This window comes from Delphinapterus leucas, chromosome 18 (genome assembly GCF_059928025.1).
Source record: "Delphinapterus leucas isolate spDelLeu-1000000601 "Yukka" chromosome 18, BTC_Dleu_Yukka2, whole genome shotgun sequence".
NCBI classification, from domain to species: domain Eukaryota; kingdom Metazoa; phylum Chordata; class Mammalia; order Artiodactyla; family Monodontidae; genus Delphinapterus; species Delphinapterus leucas.
Genome location: NC_143146.1, coordinates 67,935,572 through 67,959,592, shown reverse-complemented (window position 1 = coordinate 67,959,592; position 24,021 = coordinate 67,935,572). Strand labels below are relative to the sequence as shown.

General features: G+C 35.3%; 1 protein-coding gene across 1 annotated transcript in view; it reads left to right on the top strand.

The window, feature by feature from the left end:
* Window positions 1-24,021, top strand: part of NBEA (neurobeachin) — a 620,750-nt gene that overhangs the window by 295,213 nt on the left and 301,516 nt on the right. Inside the window, exon 36 of the mRNA XM_022574654.2 lies at window positions 10,714-10,778. Coding sequence (XP_022430362.2) covers window positions 10,714-10,778 — 65 coding nt within the window. The remainder of the gene's footprint in view (window positions 1-10,713; window positions 10,779-24,021) is intronic.

Here is a 24,021-nt window from a genome sequence, read left to right as displayed (position 1 = left end):
CAAAATTATTTTTCTTGTTATTAGTATAAGCAAAAATTGCTGTTATAACAGCAATAGTTTACAAATTATGTTTTCCAGTTGATAGTGTAGAGCACTGCTGTCCAATCAAAATATAATGTGAGCCACATACAACTTTAAATTTTCTAATAACCACATTTAAAAAGGTAAAAAAGAAATAAGTAAGATTAATTTTAATAATGTATTTTATTTAACCTAAATATAATTTCAACATGTATGTAATCAGTATAAAAATATTTAATGGAATATTTTACATTCCTTTTTTGGCTCTAAGCCTTTCAAATCAGGCATGTATTTTATACTTAGAACACATATCAGGTCACACTAGCCACATTTCAAGTGCTTGTACTAGCTGCACATGACTAGTAGATGCTGTACTGGTCAGCACAGCTCTTTCTTCCATATATGAACATCTGTGCTTTTATTTTTTTAATGTTAATATGGTCTAAAAGTAGAACAGCGTATTCCAGAAGCCCTGAATATTGTAGGTCTTCAAGCAAAGATCAGCTAATCGTGTGTCAAAGATTCTTGCACTGGGTTAAAAAGAACAATTCCTAAGCTTCTCTACAACACTAAAATTCTCATGCTGGCTTATATGCCTATAGCTGCATGATTATTCATGAATAAATGTAAAGTATTTTAATATAACTGCACATAGCTCTGCTTCATGATAATGTTGCACACAGGGTCTTAACATTCAAGATTTAAACTGGAAGTTCCTGCTGTTCTTAAATGGTAGCATAGATAAGTGGCATAGAATAATTTATTATTTTGCCAAGGCGTAAATTGAGATCATGTGTGCTACGAGTTTGGTATATGAGAGTGTATAAGCCAGGCAGACAACAAAGCATCAACAGCTCAATGCAACATGGTTGCTCCCTATTTATCTTGAAAATAAGGCAGTTTTCATAATGATTTCTTGCTTCTGTGTAAGCATGGGTGGTAGCCACAAAATATTGGTACTTAATAGGTCTCACAAAATACATCTTGAGAAATATTAAATGTCTATTTTATCTTTAGATTATCTACGAACGTTTTTTGACAAGCTAAACTTGCATAGTAGTTTAGTAATACCCAGCACTTTTATGATAGTTGTATACAGTTTAGAGCTCTCGATGCTAATGGTATAATTTCCCTTATATTCATATTTTACTGTATCTTATTCTTAAGTTATAAAGTTTTGAGGATCACTCTCTGATACACGTATTCTTAGCTCTAGAAAAATGACATTCAAAGACCATCATCAAGAGTGATACCAACAGTACTATAAACTTAAGATAAAATAGTTGTACACCAGTCATGACTCAAAGACATAGTAAGCTCTTAAGAAATGTGTTCTGTTATATAAATGTAAATTATATTTTTCATGATAAATCATATAAATTAGAGAAAGACAGCCATTGTTATTTCATTGATTATAGACAAGTACAGGATTTTGTTTTATTGGTTTTATTTTTGTTGTTGTTGTTTTGTTTTTTCTGGCTGCACTGCGAGGCTTGCGGGACCTTAGTTCCCCAACCAGGGATTGAACCCGGGCCCCGGAAGTGAAAGCGCGGAGTCCTAACCACTGGACTGCCTGGGAATTCCCGGTTTTAAGTTTTAAAAGTTCTTTTTCTTCAAAACTACATTCTAAAAACCCTATTTTAGCTTTTACTGTTTTCCTACCTATGTAGATCTTAAAATATGAAACATTTCCTCTATTTTCTTATTTAATAAAGTTATCATTTCCTTGATTTCTTCTGATCATTTCTAGTAGCAGGTAATAAGGAAGGAGTATGCTCTAGAACTCAATATAAATGTGTTTGTATGTTGTATATATTCATAGTTATAGAAAATGCTCTGTTTCAAAAATATATTGTAAAACAATCTAAATTATTTTTAATCATAAGTACAAACATAAATATATGTGTATGTGTATATATGTTCACAAGAATATTTGTAATAAAAAGTTGTGTTAAATTTATTTATACAGTTTAGCCACATACTGAGATCCTGGGAAACCTCACTGTATTTATCTTTATATGATACACCAACTCTTCTTTTAGTAATCAACTTGGTATATTTTCATGTTGTGTAATGATTTTTCTGTGGCTGACCTTCATATCGATAATCTCTTTGTACTGATCATTGATTATTCATTTCTTACATTCAGTTTTTCCTACAATGCTTTTAGTAAGATGTTCATAAAAATAAGCAATGGAAATGAAAAAACTCATACTTTGAATACTTGCATATTTTTTTTCATTAGTTTTATTTTTTGCATACATTGAAAACACTCATCTCTGTTTTTCTCTCTGCATAGTATTTTTTACTTCAGTCCTTGTACTTATTAATTTCTCTAACATTGCAAGAATTTATAAGCATGCCAGTTATAATGAGCATTTGTTATAAAATTTTTGAGGAATATACCTACTTATTTTAGTGGCAATTAATGATAAGTAGACATGAAGGATATAGAAAGTAAAAAATAATTCTGGAGTTCCAGAAGACTTAATATCTCAATTTAACCTCCCATTTTTACCTTGAAATATTTTCCATATTTTCAAAGAATCTGAGATGGATTAAGTCTCTGAGGACATTAAGTTGGTTTACTTAATTATACACAAAACAAAAGGGAATGAGAAGTGTGCACTGAACTGACAGAGAGGAGGAAAAACCAGCGGGGGAAAATATTATGTGCTGGGTCTGATATTTCTACTGGGTTATCTAACTGCCATAAAGTGATTGTGAAGAGAACATAGGGATTTCATTGTCATCCTTCTGGAACCTATTTGTCTTCAAAGTGTTTAGTTTCAAAGGATCCTTAACTTGATATCCAATTCTTTGAAAAAGTCCTTCATCTTGAGGCAATGTTATACATCCATGTAGAAGAGTTAAAAAATTGTGACAAAACTGTCTAAAGACTTGGCAGCTGTCTGTAGGCATTCAAACCCAGTTTAGTATGTTTCCCCATGAAGATAAAAATTTGATGCCTACATTTAATTTACACCTTTTCTTATGGCTGTTCATTTTCTTCAGTAGCGGAGCCAGTGTTTGTGTGTGTGTGTGTGTGTGTCTGTGTGTGTGTGTGTGTCTGTGTCTGTGTGTTTTCTCAAATGGCAGAAGACTTTGGAATGATTTGTAGATAAGATTTTTAAAGATACATTTTTTCCTGTCATTGCCAAGAAATTGACTTTGTTGAAATGACGATGTTATTATTATTATCCTTTTGTATACATTCTCATGTATCCATTTGCCTTGTTTTAAGTAATTTCTCTAATTCTACATGTCAGAATTGTTAGGGAGCTAGGACAGTGATTAAAGTTTCCTTTCCCTGTCCATCTATATCCCATTTCTTAACTCTCAATGTAGTTTATGCCTCAGCAACTACAGCAGACACTCAGTTCCTCCTGTGTGCTGTGTACTTTTCTTGTCACAAAGCTTTGCGTATCTCCCCTTTCAATATTATACCTAATTATTCTTTTGAAACTTCTAGAATCAGTTACATAGTAATATGCATTTAAGAAATACTTTTTGAAACGTGCATCAGTGTAAAGGAATATAATAACTGCATAACCTAATTCATTGCTCACATTTTTTACATGTTCATTATAAGGTAACACTTTCAGTCTTATAAAAATATCATTTATGGTTATAAAATACCATGTCAGAGCTGGAAAGGACTATAGTAATGGCCTTAGTTTAGAGATGTAGACGCTTCAATAATTATGATGTAATTATGATGCAATAGTATACTATTTTACAAATGAGTAGAAGGAATTTAAATAATGGAACAATTTGAAGGGAAAAGTACACATCACTTCATAATAACTAAATTGCTCCATGCTGGCAAGTTAGGCACGTTGAGGTTTGTGTGTGTGTGCAGTCTTGTTGAGAGGGAGAAATGACCACAGTCAGTGGTTCTCAGCACTGACTTCACATCACAATCACTTGGGAAGCTTTATAATAATACTGATGCCTGGGCCCTACCTATCCTTAGAGACTACTCCGATATGACTGGTACTTTCTAACAACATTCCTGTTGATTTTTTTGTTCAGTCAGAATTGAGAGCTCACAGATTTAAGTGATACTATAGATTTTGGAGAAATAAATTCAATTCAACAACAAAGATACATTGAGTATGTACAGTATGCCAGACACTTGCTACTTACTAGATGTGCATAATTAGATAAAACAAGATCCTTTCTTTTATTAACAAGTTTATGATCTAGTGGGGAGAAATCACTACAAGTTATAAATAATTATATTTCAGAGGGAATGTTCCATGAGTAATAAAAGTTACATTAAGTGCTGAGAAAATAATGATGTAGGCTTGATCCCATTTTCCATTTCCAAAGTTTTAAAATTATTTTCTCTTTACACACAAGATTTATTGCTTTGCCAGCATAAATTCTTGTTATAATATTGCCCATTTTCATAGGAGTAAGATCTAAAAATTCATCTACAGAATAGCATACCTGAAGGAGAATATGCCATTTGTTATACTTTGGTTACTTTTTCCTTCACATTTCATTTTTTTCTTTACACTTACGCATATTCTTGTTTACTACCCAATACTGTATGCCGTATTTTGCCAAGAATGTAAAGAGATTAGACTTTTCGACTAAAGATGCCCTCAAAATTGCTTATTTGTGCTACTTGTACAACTGTCATTCAGAAATCATTAAACACGCTCTAAAACCCTCATTCAATCGTAAGATTTTCTGAGAGGGAAAATATACTTTATCTTGTGAGGAACGTTTTGTTGTTTCCCCTTTTTCTCTTTCTCATTTAGCATTTTTTAAAGTAGCTGAAAGAAATACACTGTGTTTTCCTCATTGCCTTATGAGATATATTTAAAATTCACCATAACAATGAGAGATTAAAATATATAAGTCTCATGCAAAATTCCGGAAAACAGCTGATGAAAATGTATGTTTAAAATTTCTAGCTTTACTGCTACTTTTATGTCTTAAGTCATTCCTTCTCTAACTCTTCTATTGAAGCAGCCCCCTGGGATTCAGTGGATGAAAGGGTGATACAGGCTGTAACCCATGCAATCCACCATAACAGGAACATTCTATGCTCTTATGTTTTAAAATTTGTATTTTACTATATTATTCTTATATTACTTATAATTTTAAATTAAATTACATGGCTTTTTTTTTTTTCCTCCCAGACTCCAGGGAGATGAATATGTGTGTCCTGGGACTTAGTATGTCTCCTGTCTGGGACTTTGATCTCATACCACAGTTTGAAAAATAAAAATTTTAAACTCGCTTTCTTAAAGAAAGACAACCGGTAACATTTTTTCGACCTTACAAATTGTTAGTATTAGTTAATGTAGTTAACAGAAATTGACTTGGTAAATTGAAATTGTCCAAACTGATTATTGTAGTTGATGAAGAATTTTGAAAATCTTCAAAAACTGAATTATACTCTTTTAACGTTAGGTGAAATCTACTTGGTCCTTACTTAGGTCAAGGCCTGCAAAATTACGCTTGTACTCCCAGCCATATCATCTTAAAACATAACCAGTAGGCTTCTGTGGTAGAGAAGAAAATATTCATGTTTGGCAAGCAAATAACTAGTAGAACCTAGAAAAAAGATACCAGGAAATATACTACTTTATACACATAATAATATAAATTTTATACATAAGGATTTTTTCTGTGTTTTCCATCTAATGTTGCTAAACTTCTAGAATTGAACTCTTTTTGCCTTAATGCTGTAGTATAGTCACTGTGCAATTTACATCATCTATTTCTTCTGGTTCTGTGGTTACCACAGACAAATAAAATATGGCTCTTCCTTCAAAGATACAATATCTAAAATCGAATCATATAATGTGCATATAAAACATTAAAAAGTGAAGTTGCAGAGACATGGAAAATACTATTAAGTTATCAAGTTTTAAACTCTTATATTAGAAAGTTGGCATTTCGGCTTTTGTTGTCTTAAAATCCTGTATCACATAAGTGTTTGATATCTACTTATGTCTGAGGAAATAACAGGACAGTTAGAGGTGACAGAAGAGCAAGATAGAGTCTGTAAAATTTTTTGCTTGGGCTCAGAGGAGGACAGAAAATTTCTTCCCTCCCTATGGATGGAGGATGGAAAAAAAGAGAGAGATCCTTTCTTCTTTTTGTGATTAATAATGCTCTTTCATGTTTCCACAGAAAAAGAGCCCAGTTAGATTATGCTTCTGTGGGAGTAGAGAAACACTTATGTTCAATTAGTTATGAGCATTCTTAACAGGAACATTTTAAGAGGTTTTATTACCTGTCATATGGCCTCGCATTTCTGATAATACCAAGAGGTGAATTGTACATGAATTGCAGCTTACCCAATAAATCACCAATAATAGTATTTATTGAGTATTACTTATGTGTCTCATGCTGTAGCTGGTGCTAAAAATTAAATATTAAGATTTAAAACCACATTTCATTTCACAAGACCAAGGCAAATAAGATCAGGGAATTTACACTCTTCTGGAAAAGAATTACACTACAGTTTACAATTGTGTTACTTAAGTCAGGGTTCCTTCCTGAATACCGTGGACTATTTTATATGTGAACAAGAAAAGAAAAACTTCTTCTACCCCTAGTTTTACTCTTTTTCTGAAGAAAGAAGAATCCTTATTCCTTCCCAGGACACCCCATTCTTTAATGCCTTCTTCAAGATTTCCCTGTCACCATTTCTCTCTTGTAATCAATGTTTCTCTGACTCTTTCATTCTCTGTGGTCTACAACTGTATTTAAGTCTCTTCGCCCTTAAAAACTATGAACTGATTTTTCTCTCAGCCTCCTATCCTATTTTTTCTTAGCTTTCACCACAGAATTCTTTGAAAGCATATACTCCGGTTACCACCTTCTCTTCCTCAATTCCCTTTCATTCATCAGCCCAGCGCAATGGGCTGCATTCTAATCGCCAGATCCAGGGAACTGTCTTGTGTGTTCGTCATACCTGACTTTTCTGACATGTGGCAACATTGACAATGTAATAATATACAAACGGTGTGATAGGTTTCTAATGCTTAAATTAAAAAATGAAAAATCTGAAAAACTTGGGAGAATAAAGTGAGAAAGTCTCACCATCACAAAAAGTTTCAAGAAAATTCTCTTGGATGAGACTCCAATCCTCCTCCCCAATGTGAGCTCTTCTTTGGTAAGAAACTTTGAGAAAGAGCAATTCTGTAACTTGAGGAAAGAGTTGAACTCAAATACAAAGCCTTTCGATTGCATTATATTGTCATTAAAGAAATTTAGGAACTATATTGCCTGCTTCTTCACAAAAACAATTCTGGAAGAAAAAATATATACATTGCAATGCTAGATTTTCATTCAAAATATGTCTTCCTTATTCAAAACCTCTCTATAATCTGATGAAATTATTTCCTTCTTGACAGTCTGTTAGTGTGCATACAAGTCTCTCCTGATTCTTCACAGAAACTGTGTTAGCTTTACAATAGTTCTGTAAACTGTTTCTTAGATCTGTATCCACCTTTTATATGATTTCTTCCCTTAGAGTCATGTTTTGGGTTGTTCATGTTTGGTTCTTTCCCACATTTTGAGCACTTGGTGGGTTTGCACTCCTTTGCTGCATTGAACTGAAGCTTGGTCATGTGACTTTGACCAGAAATGTGAGAAGTGACATGTGTTACTTCTGGGCAGAAACTATAAGAGCCAGTGATACTTAGACTTCTTTTCTTTTCCCTCCACCTTGGTTGCCTATAGTGTTCCAGACAATGGTTACATTGTCAGTCTAGCTCCCAAAGTGAGGGTGGTGATGAAGCAGAGCAGAACACGGGCAGTGGACTTGGAAATTGAACAAGAAATAAGCCTTTGTTTTTTAAGCCCCTGAGATTTTGGGGCTGTCACAACATTATCTTGTTTCTCCTGTTTGATCTACTCCTCATTTTGGCAGAGCACACCATCAGTAGGTTCTTTTTCTTTCTTCTTGAAAAAGAGTGGTTGAAAAATAAATGTTTATGCATGTCTGAAAATGTAACTCTTTTGTCCTCATATTTTATGGATAGCTTAGCTGGGTATAATGTTCTGAGTATTATGTTCCTTGTGCTGTTGAAGGTGTTGTTTTCTTTTCTACTATCTTCCAGTTTTGCTCTAGAGAAGTCTAGTGTCAGTCTGATTCTTGATTTCTTGTATAGAGAAATGTTTTTCTTGTAAGCCTTTTCTTTAACCCTGTTCTAAAATTTTATGATGACGTGCTTTGCTGGGGATGTTATGTCATGTACTTAATTCCTAGGAAATAATTTAAATTACTTTGATAACTTCCTCTCTTCCATGTTCCCTATTCACTCTTTCTACAATTCCTACTCAATGGATATTGGTCTTTCATCAGAAGATTCTCCACTTTCCTTATTTCTTTATCTCTCTTCTTATTGTTGCAACTCTTTTATCTTTTTGTTCTATTTTCTGGGAGATGTTTTCAACTTTGTTTTTTAAGCTGTCTCTTTTTATGTTCTCTTTTTAAATTTTCAGGTTTCTTTTGTTGTTGTTGTTGTCCCTAGTATCCCTTCTGTACTATTGTCTTGATCTTTGTCTTTCATGTCAGGATGTCAACTCTATGTAATGATTTCAGAAGTATATTAGTAGCTCAGGCACCAGCTCATGTGTCAGCTCTAGCACCTGCTCTAGCACCTGTAGAGCTAGAGCCAGTTCTAGCATAAGTTCTAGAGCTACATACAGCTCTGGGACCTGCTCCAGCTCCAGAGCTGAAGCCAGTAGCAATACTAGAACTAGAATCAGCTTTAGAACCAGCTATATAACTAGAGTCAGCTCCAGAGATAGAGATAGTTCCATTATTAACTGTAGCACCAGCTCTAGCAGCAGCTCCAGAGCTAGAGCAAATTCCAGAACGAGTTCTAGCAGCACCTCTGAGCTAGAGCCAGCGCCTGCACTAACTCTTGGATAAAGGTAGATCCAGCTGTAGAGCTAGAGCCAACTCCAGCACTAGCTCTTGTACCAGCTGTTTCTTAGTGCCAGCTCTGGCTTCAGCTCTAGAGCTGGTATCAGCTCCAGATCTAGAGTCATCCTTATCTCCAGTTCTCACACCAGGCCTGGCACCAGTGCCGGAATTAAAGTCAGTCCCAGAACTGGAGCCAATTCACAACCAGTTCTAGCACTACTGTCTGAGCTAGGGCCAGCAATACACCTAGTGCCAACTTCAGCAACATATCCAGCAGTAGCACCAGAGATAGAGTCTCTCCACAGCTAGAGCCAGCTCAGGCATCGCTTCTGGGCCAGTTCTGCAGCTCGGGCCAGCACCAGCTCTAGTGCCAGCCCCTGGTTCTGGTGCTGACTCTACCACCAGAGCTTTCCTTACCCTCCTCTGGAATGACACCTTTTTTGATTTTGTACTTTTGTTTTTGTGTTTCATATATTTTGTGGTTTACTATATTTTAATTTTGCAGTTCACATACAGTAGAATTTTAACTTCCTAATCATTAAAAAAATGGTATTAGTGATTAAAGGGTCTTGTATTTTTTTTTATTTTCTTGAGCCAATGTACTATACATGGATTATTTTCTTTTGAATAGTGCTATAATATTTTGCATCTGTTCTTAAATTTTTCTAGATCCTTTCTTGTCCCTTTCAACCGCTGCTTTTTCTAATCTTAAAATTGTGAATGGTTCCGAAGAATCAGCCTAGGTCTTTCTATCCTCTTTTTGTTTATTCTTCTGTGGAGACTTTTGCCTAATACTGTGCCTCAATTAATGCAAAATATATGAGGAGAGTAGTAAGTCATTTTGTTAAAATGTGGGAAAAAGCGTTGCCAACAATTGTTTTTGACAAAAATGATTTGCAAGTTTTAATAAGTTCAGTAAAATGCAACAAAGATCTTGTCATTTGGATAAAAGTTATGGCAGCTAAAACACAATGGCTTTGCTAAAAACAGAGTCATTTAGGCTTTTATTAGATCATTACTGTCCCCAGACTATCATGTCCCTTTTTCCAAGTTGTTGATTCTCTCTCCTGGGGAAATATAGATTCATGATTTGTTCTTCTAATTCTTCACAGATTTACTTAGGACAAAGAATGTACCTACTTTTGGGGACCACATTTATTCCCAGCATGTGTGCAAAGCTTTAAAAGGGAAAGTGATCAGGGACAGAGTGAAGGGTTGACATGGAGACTGTGTTTCCTCAAGCTGAATTTGTGGCCAGCACTTAATTAGTGGAAAATCATGGAGGAAAAGTCTATAGATGAGTGGCATGACTGATCAATAAGGATTTTTAATAAAAATATGTTAGGCAAGTATTATTTAGAGTACCATTGAAAGGGATATAATTTTTAATCCAAAAAATTCAATTTGCCAGCTATATTAAAAAGACCAAAAACATTGAAATCACTAGAATAATAACCAAAAAGTTATCTAAAGCATATTCTAAATATGCCGTAGGAAGAGTGTAAAACAAGCAATATTTTACAGTCACAGTGAGTTTTGTCCGTGTGATCTCACTTTCTATCTTAGTCGGCATCACTGGGAATTCAAAAGCACCTTTTTAACTAAATAATACAGGACTGCTTTTAAAGTTTTGATTTCTTGCAAAATAACATTTGTTAAAACTCTTTTAGAAAGATTTAGAAGTAATATCACGTGGAAGTTATTAGGATCAACATGATCCTTAAACCAGATGTTACTTTTGTTTACATGCTCATTTTTCTTACAGTTGGTTTGCTTTCTCCTTTTAGGAATGGCAAAATTCTATTCAGAAGAATGCAGGACTTGCATTTATTGAACTCATCAATGAAGGAAGGTAATTAATTTTACAAATTTTAGACAACTAGTCAGTGTACATTTTATTCCACTGGGTGACTGCTCTTGCCTACCATCTGTTCCAAAAATGTGTAAGAAAATATATTTTAGTTAAATGATTCATCACACAGGTACTTATACTTTAAAGGAGCAAAGTTTAAAATGTTAAACATTTTTATTTGGCGGAGGGGAAGCAGGTATGAAATAAAGGGACAAACTTTATAAGATTTTTGTGAGATCTGAGCCACGTCTTACCAAGTAGTAAAGTTGTTTTACATAGATCAAGTGAACCCAATCTGCAGTCCCATCTGCCACTCCATCTGTTTTCAGAGCCGTGTTCAGTGTTTACTCCCTCACTCAGCCCATCTCAGTTCATGTGAAATAGTTTTATTCGACCATGTCATGCTATCTAGTATCCAGCTAAAAATGTGAGAGAAGTTTAATATAGGAACTATAAAGGTCTGGTTAGGAATCTATTTATACCATTGTTAAAATGATGCTGTGGTAAGATTTTTCACTATGATTTTTCCAATACTTTATTGGCAATGGATACACTAAGACAGATATAACTGTCACCATTTTGACATGTTCAGCTTCTATCAGCTGAAGACCTGCGTCCTTTACAACTTGAGTTTCTTCTGTGATATAGTGCGTTCTTTGGAAAATAATGACTGAAGATTTGGGGTAATCTATTTCTTATTTGAAACCAGATTTAATTAAATTGATAAGGTAATAATGTTACTGTATGTAAAATTTATCTTTATCAAGGGAGGTGTCATGAAAGAATATTTTATGAGCTACTCTTTGAAACTTAGTTTGTATATGCTATAAAAACCCATTTTGAAAAAAATTAAATGCAATTTAGTATTTTTGTTCATCAGTGTATTATATTCTGAGAAATAGCCTTTGTTTTTATAACAATTCATCTTATTGTGTATTTCTCACTTAGATATTTTATGATTGAATTATTTTTAGTCATAATACTACAACTCTAAATATTAAAATAAATTTTTCATTCACTGACAAGCAAAAGATGCAGGAAAATATTAGTTTTCTTTTATAGCATAAATAATCATTTTAAACATAATAATACACTCTACTTCTTATAAAACTTTATGGTGAAAAGAATTGATAACAATTATTATCCATCTTCAGACAATGAAAAAATAGAAAAAAAAAAACTTTTGCCCAGGCGGCTCATTGTCATATCAGTTATAGAAATCTCTCACTTCACATACACCCTAGTTTTGCTAATTTGTTTCAACTGTGAAGTAAAAACAAAAATTATGCTGTTATCAGTAACTCTGAAGACTTAACAAATTGAAGCTCCAACATTTAAGATTAAGATTATAGTTATTGTCTCAGAGAAGGAGGAGAGTGAAAATTTTGCTAATAGAGGTTTTTAGCTTTTGAAACTGTTTTGTTGTTCATTGGTAGTGTTTGGAGTTTATTTTGTTTGGTTTTAGGAAAGGAGTTGGAATTATAGAAAGTAGTTATAATATTTAAAATTTTTTAATCCATGAAAACCTCAAAATACTCATAATGTTCTTTGTGCCATTCTAGATTTGTGTTTCCATTTTTTATACTAATAGTTCCTCCAATAAAGATGATTTTGGAACAAATATTGAAACATTATGGCTAGCTCTAAATATACAAGAACATCTCATGTATACATTAATACAGCACATGTCTATTCAGCACCTACTATATACCAAACACATTATAGGCACTGGGAATAGAGAAGTGAATGAGACAAACATGGTGCTAAATTTTGGAGGAAAGGCAAGCATTAGACTAGCACATACAATAACACAAGGGTGCTGTGATAGGGGTGTTACAGATACTAATGCAAGCATAAGGCAGAGCACTTAACCTAGTCTGGAGGGGTGCATTCTCCAGTTGGTGGGGTTATCAGGGTTTTCAAAAAGTGTATCCAAGCAAAACCAATACCGTGAAACAAAAATAATCTTTCCAACAAATGGTGCTGGAACAACTGGACATCCACGTGCACAAAAATAAATCCAGACAGAGACCTTACGCTCTTCACAAAACTTAACTCAGTGTGGATCACAAACCTAAATGTAAACTGAAAAACTATGAAACTCATAGAAGATAACAAAGGAGAAAATCTAGATGACTTTTTAGTTATAATACCAAAGGCATGATCCATGAAAGAAAGAATTGATGAGCTGGACTTCATTAAAGTGAAAAACTTCTGCTCTACAAAAGACAATATCAAGAGAATGAGAAGACAGCCACAGACTGGGAGAAAATATTTGCAAAAGGCACATCTAATAAAGGACTGTTGTCTAAAATATACAAAGAAGTCTTAAAACTTAGCGATAAAAAAACAAACAACCTAGTTAGAAAATGAGCCAAAGACCTTAACAAACTCCTATCCAGAAAAAGTATACAGATGGAAAATAAGCATAGGAAAAGATGTTCCAAAGCATATGTCATCAGGAAAATGTAAATTAAAACAAGGAGATACCACTACATACGTATTAGAATGGCCAAAATCCAGGACGCAGACAACAGCAAATGCTGGTGAAGAGGTGGAGCCACAGGGGCTCTCACTCACTGCTGGTGGGAATGCAGGGTGGTGCAGCCACTTTGGAGGACAGGTTGGCGTTTTTTATAAAGCTAAACATATTCTTACCATGGAATACAGTAGTCTTGCTCCTTAGTATCTACCCAAAGGAGTTAGAAACTTATGTCCACACAGAAACCTGTACATGGATGTTTATAATCATTTTATTCATAATTGTCAAAACTTGCAAACAACCAGGATGCACTTTAGTAGGTGAATGGATAAATAAATACCCACTTATTTATATGATGCATCCAGACAATGGAATATTTACTAATTAGTGCTAAAAAGAAATGAGCTATGAAGCCATGAAAAGACATGGAGGAACTTTAATTGTGTATTATGAGATGAAAGAATCCAATATGAAAAGGCTACTGTATGATTCCAACTATATGACATTATGGAAAAGGCAAAACTATGGACACAGGAAAAAGATCCGTGGTTGCCAGGGATTAGGGGGAGGGAGGGATGAACAAGCAGAGCAGAGAGGATTTTTATGGCAATGAATCTACTCTGTATGATACTGTTATAGTGGATACATGTCACTTTACATTTGTCCAAATCCTTATAATGTTCAACACGAAGAGTGAATCCTAGTGTAAACTATGGACTTTGGGTGATAATGCTATGTATTAATGTAGGTTCATCATTTGTATCAAATGTAACCACTCTGATGGTGGATGGTGATATGGGAACGAGGATGCGTTGGGGGAGGGGGGTATCTGGGTCATCTCTGTATCTTCTGTTCATGTTTGCTGTGAACCTAAAACTGCTCTTAAAAATCGCCTATAAAAAGAATGAAAGGAGGAGGTCCCCTCACCACAAAAAAGTATATCTAAACAGAATGTCATCTTAGTTGAGAACTGAGAGATGATTAGGACCTAGCTAGGTGAAAGAAAATGAAAAATAGAAGAATAAAATTCTGGGCTGAGGGAATAGTGTAGTGCAAAAGCCTGGAGGGAAGAGATAGCAAGACATGTTGCTGGAGAGCTCTTTTCACTCAGCCAACAGCTATTTCAGTGCATGTTGTGTGCCAGCCACATAGAGGCAGGCAAGGGCCATCCCTTCATGGCAAGGGTCATGCCATGGAGGGGTTTGAAAGCTGTGCTAAGGGTACAGGGCTGTAGTTGAAGAGGTTTGGCATAATCTGCAGAGTGACAAATGGATATCTGGGGCTGCAGACTGGAAGCGAGATACCGATCTGAAGTTTCAGAATCCTTTTGAAGAGAATGGTGTCGTAGAGCAACCAATAGTGGCTATGAGGATGGAAGAAGTGTACAAAGTTGAAGTATCTTTTGGAAATTAAATCTATAGAATTGCTGATAGATTGGATGGCAAGAGGAGAAAGAAGGTACTTTGATTTCTGGCTTTAATAGCTGGATGATTTATAGTGTAAGCATAGTTTACTTAGAACAATACAGAAGGAAGGGCATGAATTTGGTGAGAGATATTTTTACTTTCGGTTACACTGAATTTGTAGCACCTATGAAAGTTCGAAGTGGAAATGTTAAATTGACATCTTAGAATTTGTATGTCCAGCTCCAAAGAGACAGCTAATATGGAGATTTAAATTCAAGAGTTCTCAGTTTTTGCATGAGGTAAATGGGGGATAAGGATACAGGTGTGATGCTCAGGGAGAGTGTGTGGAGTGAGTGGAAACAAGCGGCCAGACTCTCGCTGCTGTTTCTGCTGGGAATCCTCTTTCCCCACACCTTCACGTGATTGGCTCTTCCCATCATTGAGGAATCAGCTTAAACGTCACACTCTCAGAGAGGCTCCCCTGACCATCTTATTGTGTTATCAGACTTCCATTACATGACTCTACTTTAACATTCAATAACATTGTCTCAAAATCTTTTCTTGGTTTACATGTCTTCCCGCTAAAATGTACTTCCCTTCAGAACTCGTGTCTTATTCTCTGTCTTATTTGCTGATATATCCCTGGTTTCTGGAATAATAATGCCTAGTACCTATTTTGCAATCACAAATATTTGTTGAAGGAATGAAGAAAAGAATGTTGAGTAGAATGTTTGAGAAGGAATGAATAGTCAACAAGAGGATTTGTAAGTCAGGATTAAAGGCACCACTGGAGTCATTGACAAGAGGGACATGTTGATTTCATTCAAATTTATACTGGTGAATGAATACCTACGTGCTAAAGATGCTGGGTATAGACCCAGGCACTGCTCTAATAGAGCTTTCAGTCCAGTGGGAACAACAGTGTTAGGTTAAGTAATTACTGATGTAATAAATGTGCCAAAAGGCAGATAGAGGATGGGAGCAGATAACTGAGGGAAGTAGGGAGAGTAGCTCAGATGTTTTCAGGTGAGAAGTGAGCGGGACGTGAGTATAGACAGTAAGTACTTACAACTATAAGAAGGTTGGCCAAGAAGGGGAAAGGGTGGTTGCTGGTGGTGGATAGGGTTTTAATTTGAGGGGGAGGAGGGGAGTAGAAGGAAGGATTTGAGTACTTTAAAATGCTGATGGAAAGAAGCCAATACGGTGGGAAAGAAAGAAGAAAAGTTTCTACTCAATTAAAAGAGTACAGTCTCTGAGAGGGGTGAGGCAGAGGGACAGGGGTTAGCCTTTTGTGGATGAGTATTGAGAAAGGATGCAGGCAATTAACTTGGTGGCAGAATTCAGAGAGTTTTTGTAATGATGCCTTCTATTTTCTCTATAAAGTGGCAGTTAGGGCCATTTTCTGAGAATGAAGGAAATCTGGGGAGTTAAGTGTTATACTTGAGAAGAGTAGAAAATACTGAAAATAGCCAGTGTAGAGAAACTGGGGAGTGAAATGACTAAGGAAACACAGGAGACTTGCCAGTGTTTGGGGGACCGGATGGAGGATGCTGTCTTTGCTATTGTAGTGTTTTCCCCAGTAGTCCACAGGACAAAGACGATGGGCATTGCTTTAAGACATTCACTTCTCTAACTTCGTTGAAAATAATCTCTTCTCTGAGCACCAACCCCTCCACACCCCTAATCCGGATTAGGTGCCTTCCCATGTTCTCAAACCACCTTCCATTTTCCCCTGTTTTATACTTACCATAGTGTTAGTGCCTGTTTATTTGTGGTGTATTTTTTATGGCTATTTCCACAGTGCCTATTATAATGTGGAGCATGTGTGTATTATTTGTAACAAGTTTAAATACCAGTTCTCCTAATGATAAACTATTAGATTCTAGGCATGTAACATAATCTCCCTCTGACATTGTTTCACATCTTACCTAGTTTCTCTGAAGGTTGGATGTAATATATGACATTTATTACAACTACAGTAATATAGACACTTTAAAAATGGAAGATTATTTTGGGCTTCCCTGGTGGCGCAGTGGTTGAGAGTCCGCCTGCCGATGCAGGGGACACGGGTTCGTGCCCTGGTCCGGGAGGATCCCACATGCCGCGGAGCGGCTGGGCCCGTGAGCCATGGCCGCTGGGCCTGCGCGTCCGGAGCCTGTGCTCCGCAACGGGAGAGGCCACAACAGTGAGGGGCCCGCGTACCGCAAAAAAAAAAAAAAAAAAGGAAGGTTATTTTGTTAGTTTTTCTTACTACATACAGTATATATTCAGAATTTTGCCGACTCCTATCTTTAGTTTGGTCCATTTCCTTTCAATTTAGACCTTTCTCTTTCATAAATTTGAACTGGGAGTTCCAGATTAAAAAAAAAAAATCATATTGAGATAGTTCGGATGTAGTTACAGTAAAGACACATTACTCAGTTTATCTGGCTTCTATTTGTTGATGCCGACTCTATACTAGGCACAAATTAGATTCTTTACATACACTTTTATCCCATTTGCATGGACATACAACATGTTTCTTAACTTTTTCTGATAGTGTAAAATGAAACATACAAAATATTTTCTCTTGGTTGTTAGAATATGTCTTTAATTTTCCTTGTGGGAATGAAGATAAAAATCTTTAAGTGGAAATTGTTATAAATGTTTATCCTACTTAACAGCTACATTCGTGAATATAATTCATCAATCATAGCTGGAGAAAGCAATTGTGCAGTTGTCTACAATTAACGACAAAAACAGTTGATGAATGTGCAGCTGAATTAAAGTACTCCCTAGGACAGGCTGAAATTATAAACTAGATCATTTAAAGGAATCTAACAAAGGATCTTTATAATTAAAACAAAGCAAGGTTAATGGGATGTAAAATTGCCTATAATATCTTGGCAATAATAATTGGATTTTAAATTATTAAAATATGAATTGAACTATAAAGCAAATAAGAAAGACTTCCAAATTATAGAACTTGAGTGATCTTTTGAAATAAATTAATCATTTGCCTAAAATAAACCTCTATCACTCTTTTGGAAGCCTATAGGATATAATTAATGAATATTCATAACAAGATGGAATGTATTCTTGTTTAGCACTGAATTTGACCTATGATTCACAAGATTCCAATTTTTTGTTCTTTAAAATAAGGAAAAATATATAACCTTGCATTTCTTATGTTTTGAAGAAGAGAAGCACATCGTATTCAAGTTTAATTATTTAGTGATTTTATGGCCCAAATTTGAATATCCTCGTTAATTTAACAAATGCTATTCAGTAATTAAACCAATAAGCTTTGGTTTGCTTGAGTTTGTTTCATGTCCTTGATTTGGCAAAAACTGTGTTAAAAAAAAAAAAGCACCTTTTAACACTATAAGAAACTTTTTTCTTAGAGTTGAGAATCTGATTTAAAGTTGAACCAAGAAACCCTGGAAACTCCTGGAAAACAGAAGTTCCTCCATATTTTTTCATGTAGTACCTAATTTATTCTTTTTTCATACTACTATGTTATTCATTTTACACATGTAGTAAGTTATTAAACATATTGAGGTTTGCAAACGAGGTAAAAAAAAATCTGTGCATTTACAAAATTAATTGTATAGATCTTAAACAGTATTGCTAATTTATAGACTTAACTTTAGACATTGGTGATAAATAATATATTTACCTGAAACTAAGATAAACAAATCCCATTTAATAATGGCTAGATTTCAAGTAAAAGTATTTCAAAATTAGTAATCATGTATTTTATTTGAATTGCATTTTTAACCATGTTTAAGATATATCTGCATATGTATATATATTGAGATTTTTTTTTCCTTCTGAGAACAACTTTAAATATACTTTCCTTCCAGGCACTATTATTTTAGCTTTGGTGAGAGTTAAGTAATATTTCATAAAACACTAATAGTTCTTTGTATTAAAAAAAAGAAAAAAGGGAAAGGTACCCTGTTTTTGGCATAATCATTTCTGTGCCATATTTCTTCCTGTTTCTTATTTCTTAGAGACATAAAGTTTTGTTTTTGTTGTTGTCCTTAGCTTACATATTGCAAGCAAATGCCAGCCTAGATTCAAATGATACGTCTTTATTAGAAAACTTCGATTTAGTTTCTGTGCCCATTCTGACACAACCAGGATCACTTGGTAACAGAGGAGACTAGCGTTGGCCTTTGCATTTGTGGCTGGTATGTTGTTTAAAAAACAGACACAGGGAGAAGTGAACTACCTGGTTACAGGAGAGTCAATGCTGCCATGAAGATATAGTGTGTGTGGTCAGTCCAAGGATACACTAAAGGTGAGAGGTAAAAGAATAGAATGAGCAAGCCAGAGTACGGTCATGACCTGAGCCATTAGTTTTAGTCTAGGAACTCTTCCCAAGGTGCCCAGGGAATTGAAGCATTGATTATAGGCGGATTAGTTTCCATGTTCGTAAAATGAGAACACACAGACAATTTATCTCTCTCAGTTGCTGTGTACAGACGACATGTGAAAAAACAGAATACTTATTTTATAACATGGCTGTTATGAAGAGTCACAGTCCAAGCTGGACAAGGATTAAGAAAAAGTTGTTATTTTCTAATTACCAAAAGTAGTGTAATACCTGTACAGGTATTCCTGAAGTTCTTAACACCTATGTAAATAATTATAATACATACAGAAAAACAAAACAAAACTGAATACTTATAGAATACTCATTATATAGTTTTAGCAGTGATACAAATACATTTTACATCTGGTCTTCATCTCAAAGTAATTTGTAATTGAGAAGTTAGGTTTTACATGCACAAAAAATTAAACAGTTCAAAGTGTCATAGACAGTATATAACTAAGTGCAAAAAATTGATATAAAAATTGCATTGACTTAAGAAGAAGGACCTATTTCAGTGGACAGTAATGATTGGGGAAGGCTTCTTTTAGGAGACAGAACTGAAACAAGTATAGGCACACTGCGTGGGATCAAAAAAAGAAAAAAAAAAAAATCAACCCTAGCTTTTTTTTGTGAAAATTAAGATTTAAAACAACAGAAAATACTTTTATGTTCTTTATTATCTAATAAAGCAAATATGGGCATAATTCTATGTTAAAAGTTATAATCTGTCTTTGAGCTCTATATATTACTCTTTTTCTGAGCTCTATATTATTTATATTAAAAAAATTATAAATGTTTCCAGATTTTTTAATAGTCTATTAAACAACTCTAGCACAGGAAGAAATTGAAATTTGCTGATACAGCCAGCCTCTTCCTTGCAGTGTCACTAGAAACTCTATGCCTAATTCTTTTAAGGTTTTGAGGCAGGAGGAAGTGACACTGAGGTATTACATCTGCTCCTACACTGTGTGGCCACTTTACTTCCAATCAGGGTCTGTTTTCTTGACTAAATAAATCAGGATCTAAAATTTAAGCTGTAATCTTAGAGCTTGGGCATGCACTGTTTCTTCCAGTTTATAGGATATCTGAGACAGTGCACACCCATTTTCTAATCAGAAAACTAAAACTCAGACACAAGGAAAATTTATTTGTCCAAGTTTATAACACTAATAAAAGACAGAACTTAAATATAAACTAGTTCTGCCTTCTGTCCCCTCGCTCATCTAGAGATGATGAAAGACTAATTTGTCTGACCTCTCATATTGCCTTTCCTATTGACATTTTTTTTCTTTCAGTCAAATTACAGGAATTATTTGTATTTAAAATTCAGGATCTCAGGGTTTCAGGTCAATGACAAGCAATTTAAATTATAACAAACTGCATAAAATTAGAAACTTCCTAGAAAATCGGAACTTGCTGCAATGATATCTGTCCCATTTGGAAGAGAATATTTTGTTTTGTCTCCTGACTTCTTTCCTGTATCCATGACAACTCTGTTTTAGGACAGGAATGAATATAATTGAACAAATTGTTTTCTTTTTCTATTTCCTTTGAAAAATAAACTTACAGTAGAAGATGAAGACCACTTCATTTACTTCCTATCTTGTACAGATACTCTGAGGAAGAAAATGTTCCGTAATTCCCAAGTTATCTGATATTTTTATTTACCTCTTTTTTATGTGCTAAATGTATCATAGAATTTTATAGTGTTAAACTGCCTTAATCATTAAAGTTCTGTTTCTTCTTTGCCCCCCCTTCCCACATAACCTGCTCATGTATTCATTCAGTCATCTTTCCATTTAGTCATATGTTATTGGTGAGTCCATATTTCATGACATGTAAATGCAGATCATGTTGGAAACAGATGAATAGTGATTGTACCTCATTTAACGAACTTCACAGTCTAAGATAGAGAGACTTATTAAAAGGAAAAGAGAGGGGAAAAAATCCATAAGACAGTGGGATAAATATTATAACGCCCAGAACATTTGAGAAATTGGGAGATCTCTTACTCGTATTGAGAGGAGGGAATGACAAGAATTACAGGAAGAAGAAATGGCACATATAGAAATCCTGAAATAGCATGAGTCATTAAAAGAACTAGGAAGGTTTTTCTAGAACATAGAAAAAGTATGCTAAAAAGGCAGTAGATAAGGTTACAGAAGTAGACTGATATCTATATATAATGTTTGGCTATTATCCTGTCTATTAAAAGGAGCCATTGAGGGCTTCCCTGATGGCGCAGTGGTTGAGAGTCCGCCTGCTGGTGCAGGGGACACGGGTTCGTGCCCCGGTCCAGGAAGATCCCACATGCCGCGGAGCGGCTGGGCCTGTGAGCCATGGCCGCTGAGCCTGCGCGTCTGGAGCCTGTGCAAAAAAGTAGCCATTGAAGAAATTTAAGTGTAAATAACAGTAATGGCAAAGCGAAAAATGTATCAGAAGGATGGAAGATTTGAGGGAGGCAGAGAAATTAGGAGGCTATTGTAATTGGATGAGAGATGATTAAGGCTTGAATTAAAACAATGTTAAAGTAATGAACAAACATTAAAATATATTATGGAGGTAAAATTTACAAGACTGGTGTAGGATGATCTTAAAGTCACATTTCAGCAGATTGAAAAGTGAATAAAGCTGTATGGGTAACTCAGTGATCTGAGGTTATCTTCTGCTACAGAACATTCACATCCTACTTAGGATATACTCTTTGAGGCAACATGCATCTTATAAATGGTTTAGGCTTCTCCAGGGCCACATCTCCCCCCTTATAAATTGGTGTCTCAAGGAGTAGGAATGCCCTGGGGACATATGCCTAAAACAGCAATGCTGTTAGGATTTTAAATCTTTAGCCAGGAATTAAGTATAGAACCTTGCCTGAAACTTTCATGCTAAGCCAAGATCCTTAAGAGAGGCTGACATGGTTCTAGTGGGCTCTCCTTGGTATCAAAAGAAATAAAAGCAAATACTTATCCAAGTTAGGTCTGTTGGACTCCTGATTAAGACCAGAAATGAGGTAACAGTCAAAGAGTACTAAATATATGAGAATGAAAGCCACTATGTATGGGAATCAACAAGGAAGAAACAAAAAATTTAGATCCCCGGGGACTACCAAGATTAGAATTGTGAAATACAGGAAATAAAATAGCACAAAATTGAATGAATAAGAAGAGACCATCAAAATGAAGAGGAAGATTTGAAAAATCAAAAATTATAGAATTTAAAAATACAATTTGGAAAAAACTCCATGTATTAATGATTCTTCAGATTAGACAAAGATAAAGGGAACCAGTGACTTGGAACATACATTTTGAAATTTTTCCCAGAATGCAGAAAGAGAAAGAAATGAAAAATGAAGTGATGTTAAGAGATATGGAGGTAAACTAAGAAAGTTTAGTTTACAAATCATCAGAATTGAAAAAGGAAAAAAATACAGAGTAGGGGAGATGAAATATTTTAAAAGATGATTGTTGTGAATTTTTAAGAACTGATTGAAAATAAGAATACAGTGACACAGAAGTCACAATGGACCTCAAGTAGGCTAAATAAAAAGAAATCCATACTAGATACATGGTACTGAAACTGGACAATGCCCAAAATAAAGAGACAAAAGCACCCAGAAAGAAAGAACTGATCATCTACCAAAAGGGAAAATTAGAATAACAGCAACAGGGACTTCCCTGGTGGCACAGTGGTTAAGAATCTGCCTGCCAATGCAGGGGACATGGGCTCTAGCCCTGGTCTGGGAGGGTCCCACATACCGCGGAGCAACTAAGCCCATGTGCCACAACTACTGAACCTGCGCTCTAGAGCCCGTGAGCCACAACTACTGAGCCCGTGTGCTGCAACTACTGAAGCTTGCATGCCTTAAGCCTGGGCTCTGCAGCAAGAGAAGCCACAGCAATGAGAAGCCTGCCCACTGCAGTGAAGAGTAGCCCCTGCTTGCCACAACTAGAGACGCCTGCGCACAGCAACAAAGACCCAACGCAGCCAAAAACAAAGAAAGAAAGAATAACAGCAACAAAGAAAGCTAGAAGAAAGTAACATAATACTTACAACGTGTGAAAAAAAAATTCTCAATAATTGTATATGCAACAAAAATATTTTCAAAAATTATTGGTGGGTGTGACGATAGAGTAATTTTGTGACATTTTAACTCACTCTGGTCCCAACCTTTGCTCCCCATTTCAAAGGAAGCCATAAAAATGCAGCACACATTATAAGCACTGTACCAGAGGGAGCATAATAGACCTCATTAGCAAAGAATTTTAAATCACTTACTTGTTCTGATCTGCCTGATGACTCCCTGGAAGAATGGCTTAAAAGATTTGTTTTATTTTACCTAACCTGGAAGTGGCCCTGAGTGGAAAAAAAAAACAAAACTGATTTCCTGAGGGCATTTGTTGAAGACATTTATAGGCTAATATCTTAGACCTCACTGCTACTGCCTGAGGTGATAGGCACCTCAGCTGCCTGAGGTGATAGATTAACAGTTGAGGCAAATGATAGACACACCAAAAAGCTTGGGAGGAGCAGCTGGGGAGTGAAATGTACACAAGGGCTTTGAAAAGCTCTGACATATTGCTGGAAATGTAAAAGGCCCTGCACATGCTTAACGTTGTGTTCATTCTCTGGAAAGACCTGAGAAGGCCCCAAACTCTCATCTTTTGCTGATGCTGGGACTCTATGGAAGCAGGAAGTAAATGCAAAGGTAGAGTTGAAACCTGCCTGGCTGAGTGTTCAAGGGCTGTCCAAACACACACACGGCTGCTTGAGAAATTCTGGGAGATTTTTTTGGATTCAGGCATTTAAAGAAATCTCTGTCTAATCGTTAGCTGACACTAACATAATGAAACAGAGACTTCAGTGACCACACATGACAAGGAATACAGACTTAACAAAATTATTTTAGAAAAGTCAACTCAAGTTTCCTCAGAGGTCCAGATGTAGGAATGAGGGGGGAGACCCACGTCTTCACCTAGGATTATGTATTTCCTGAGC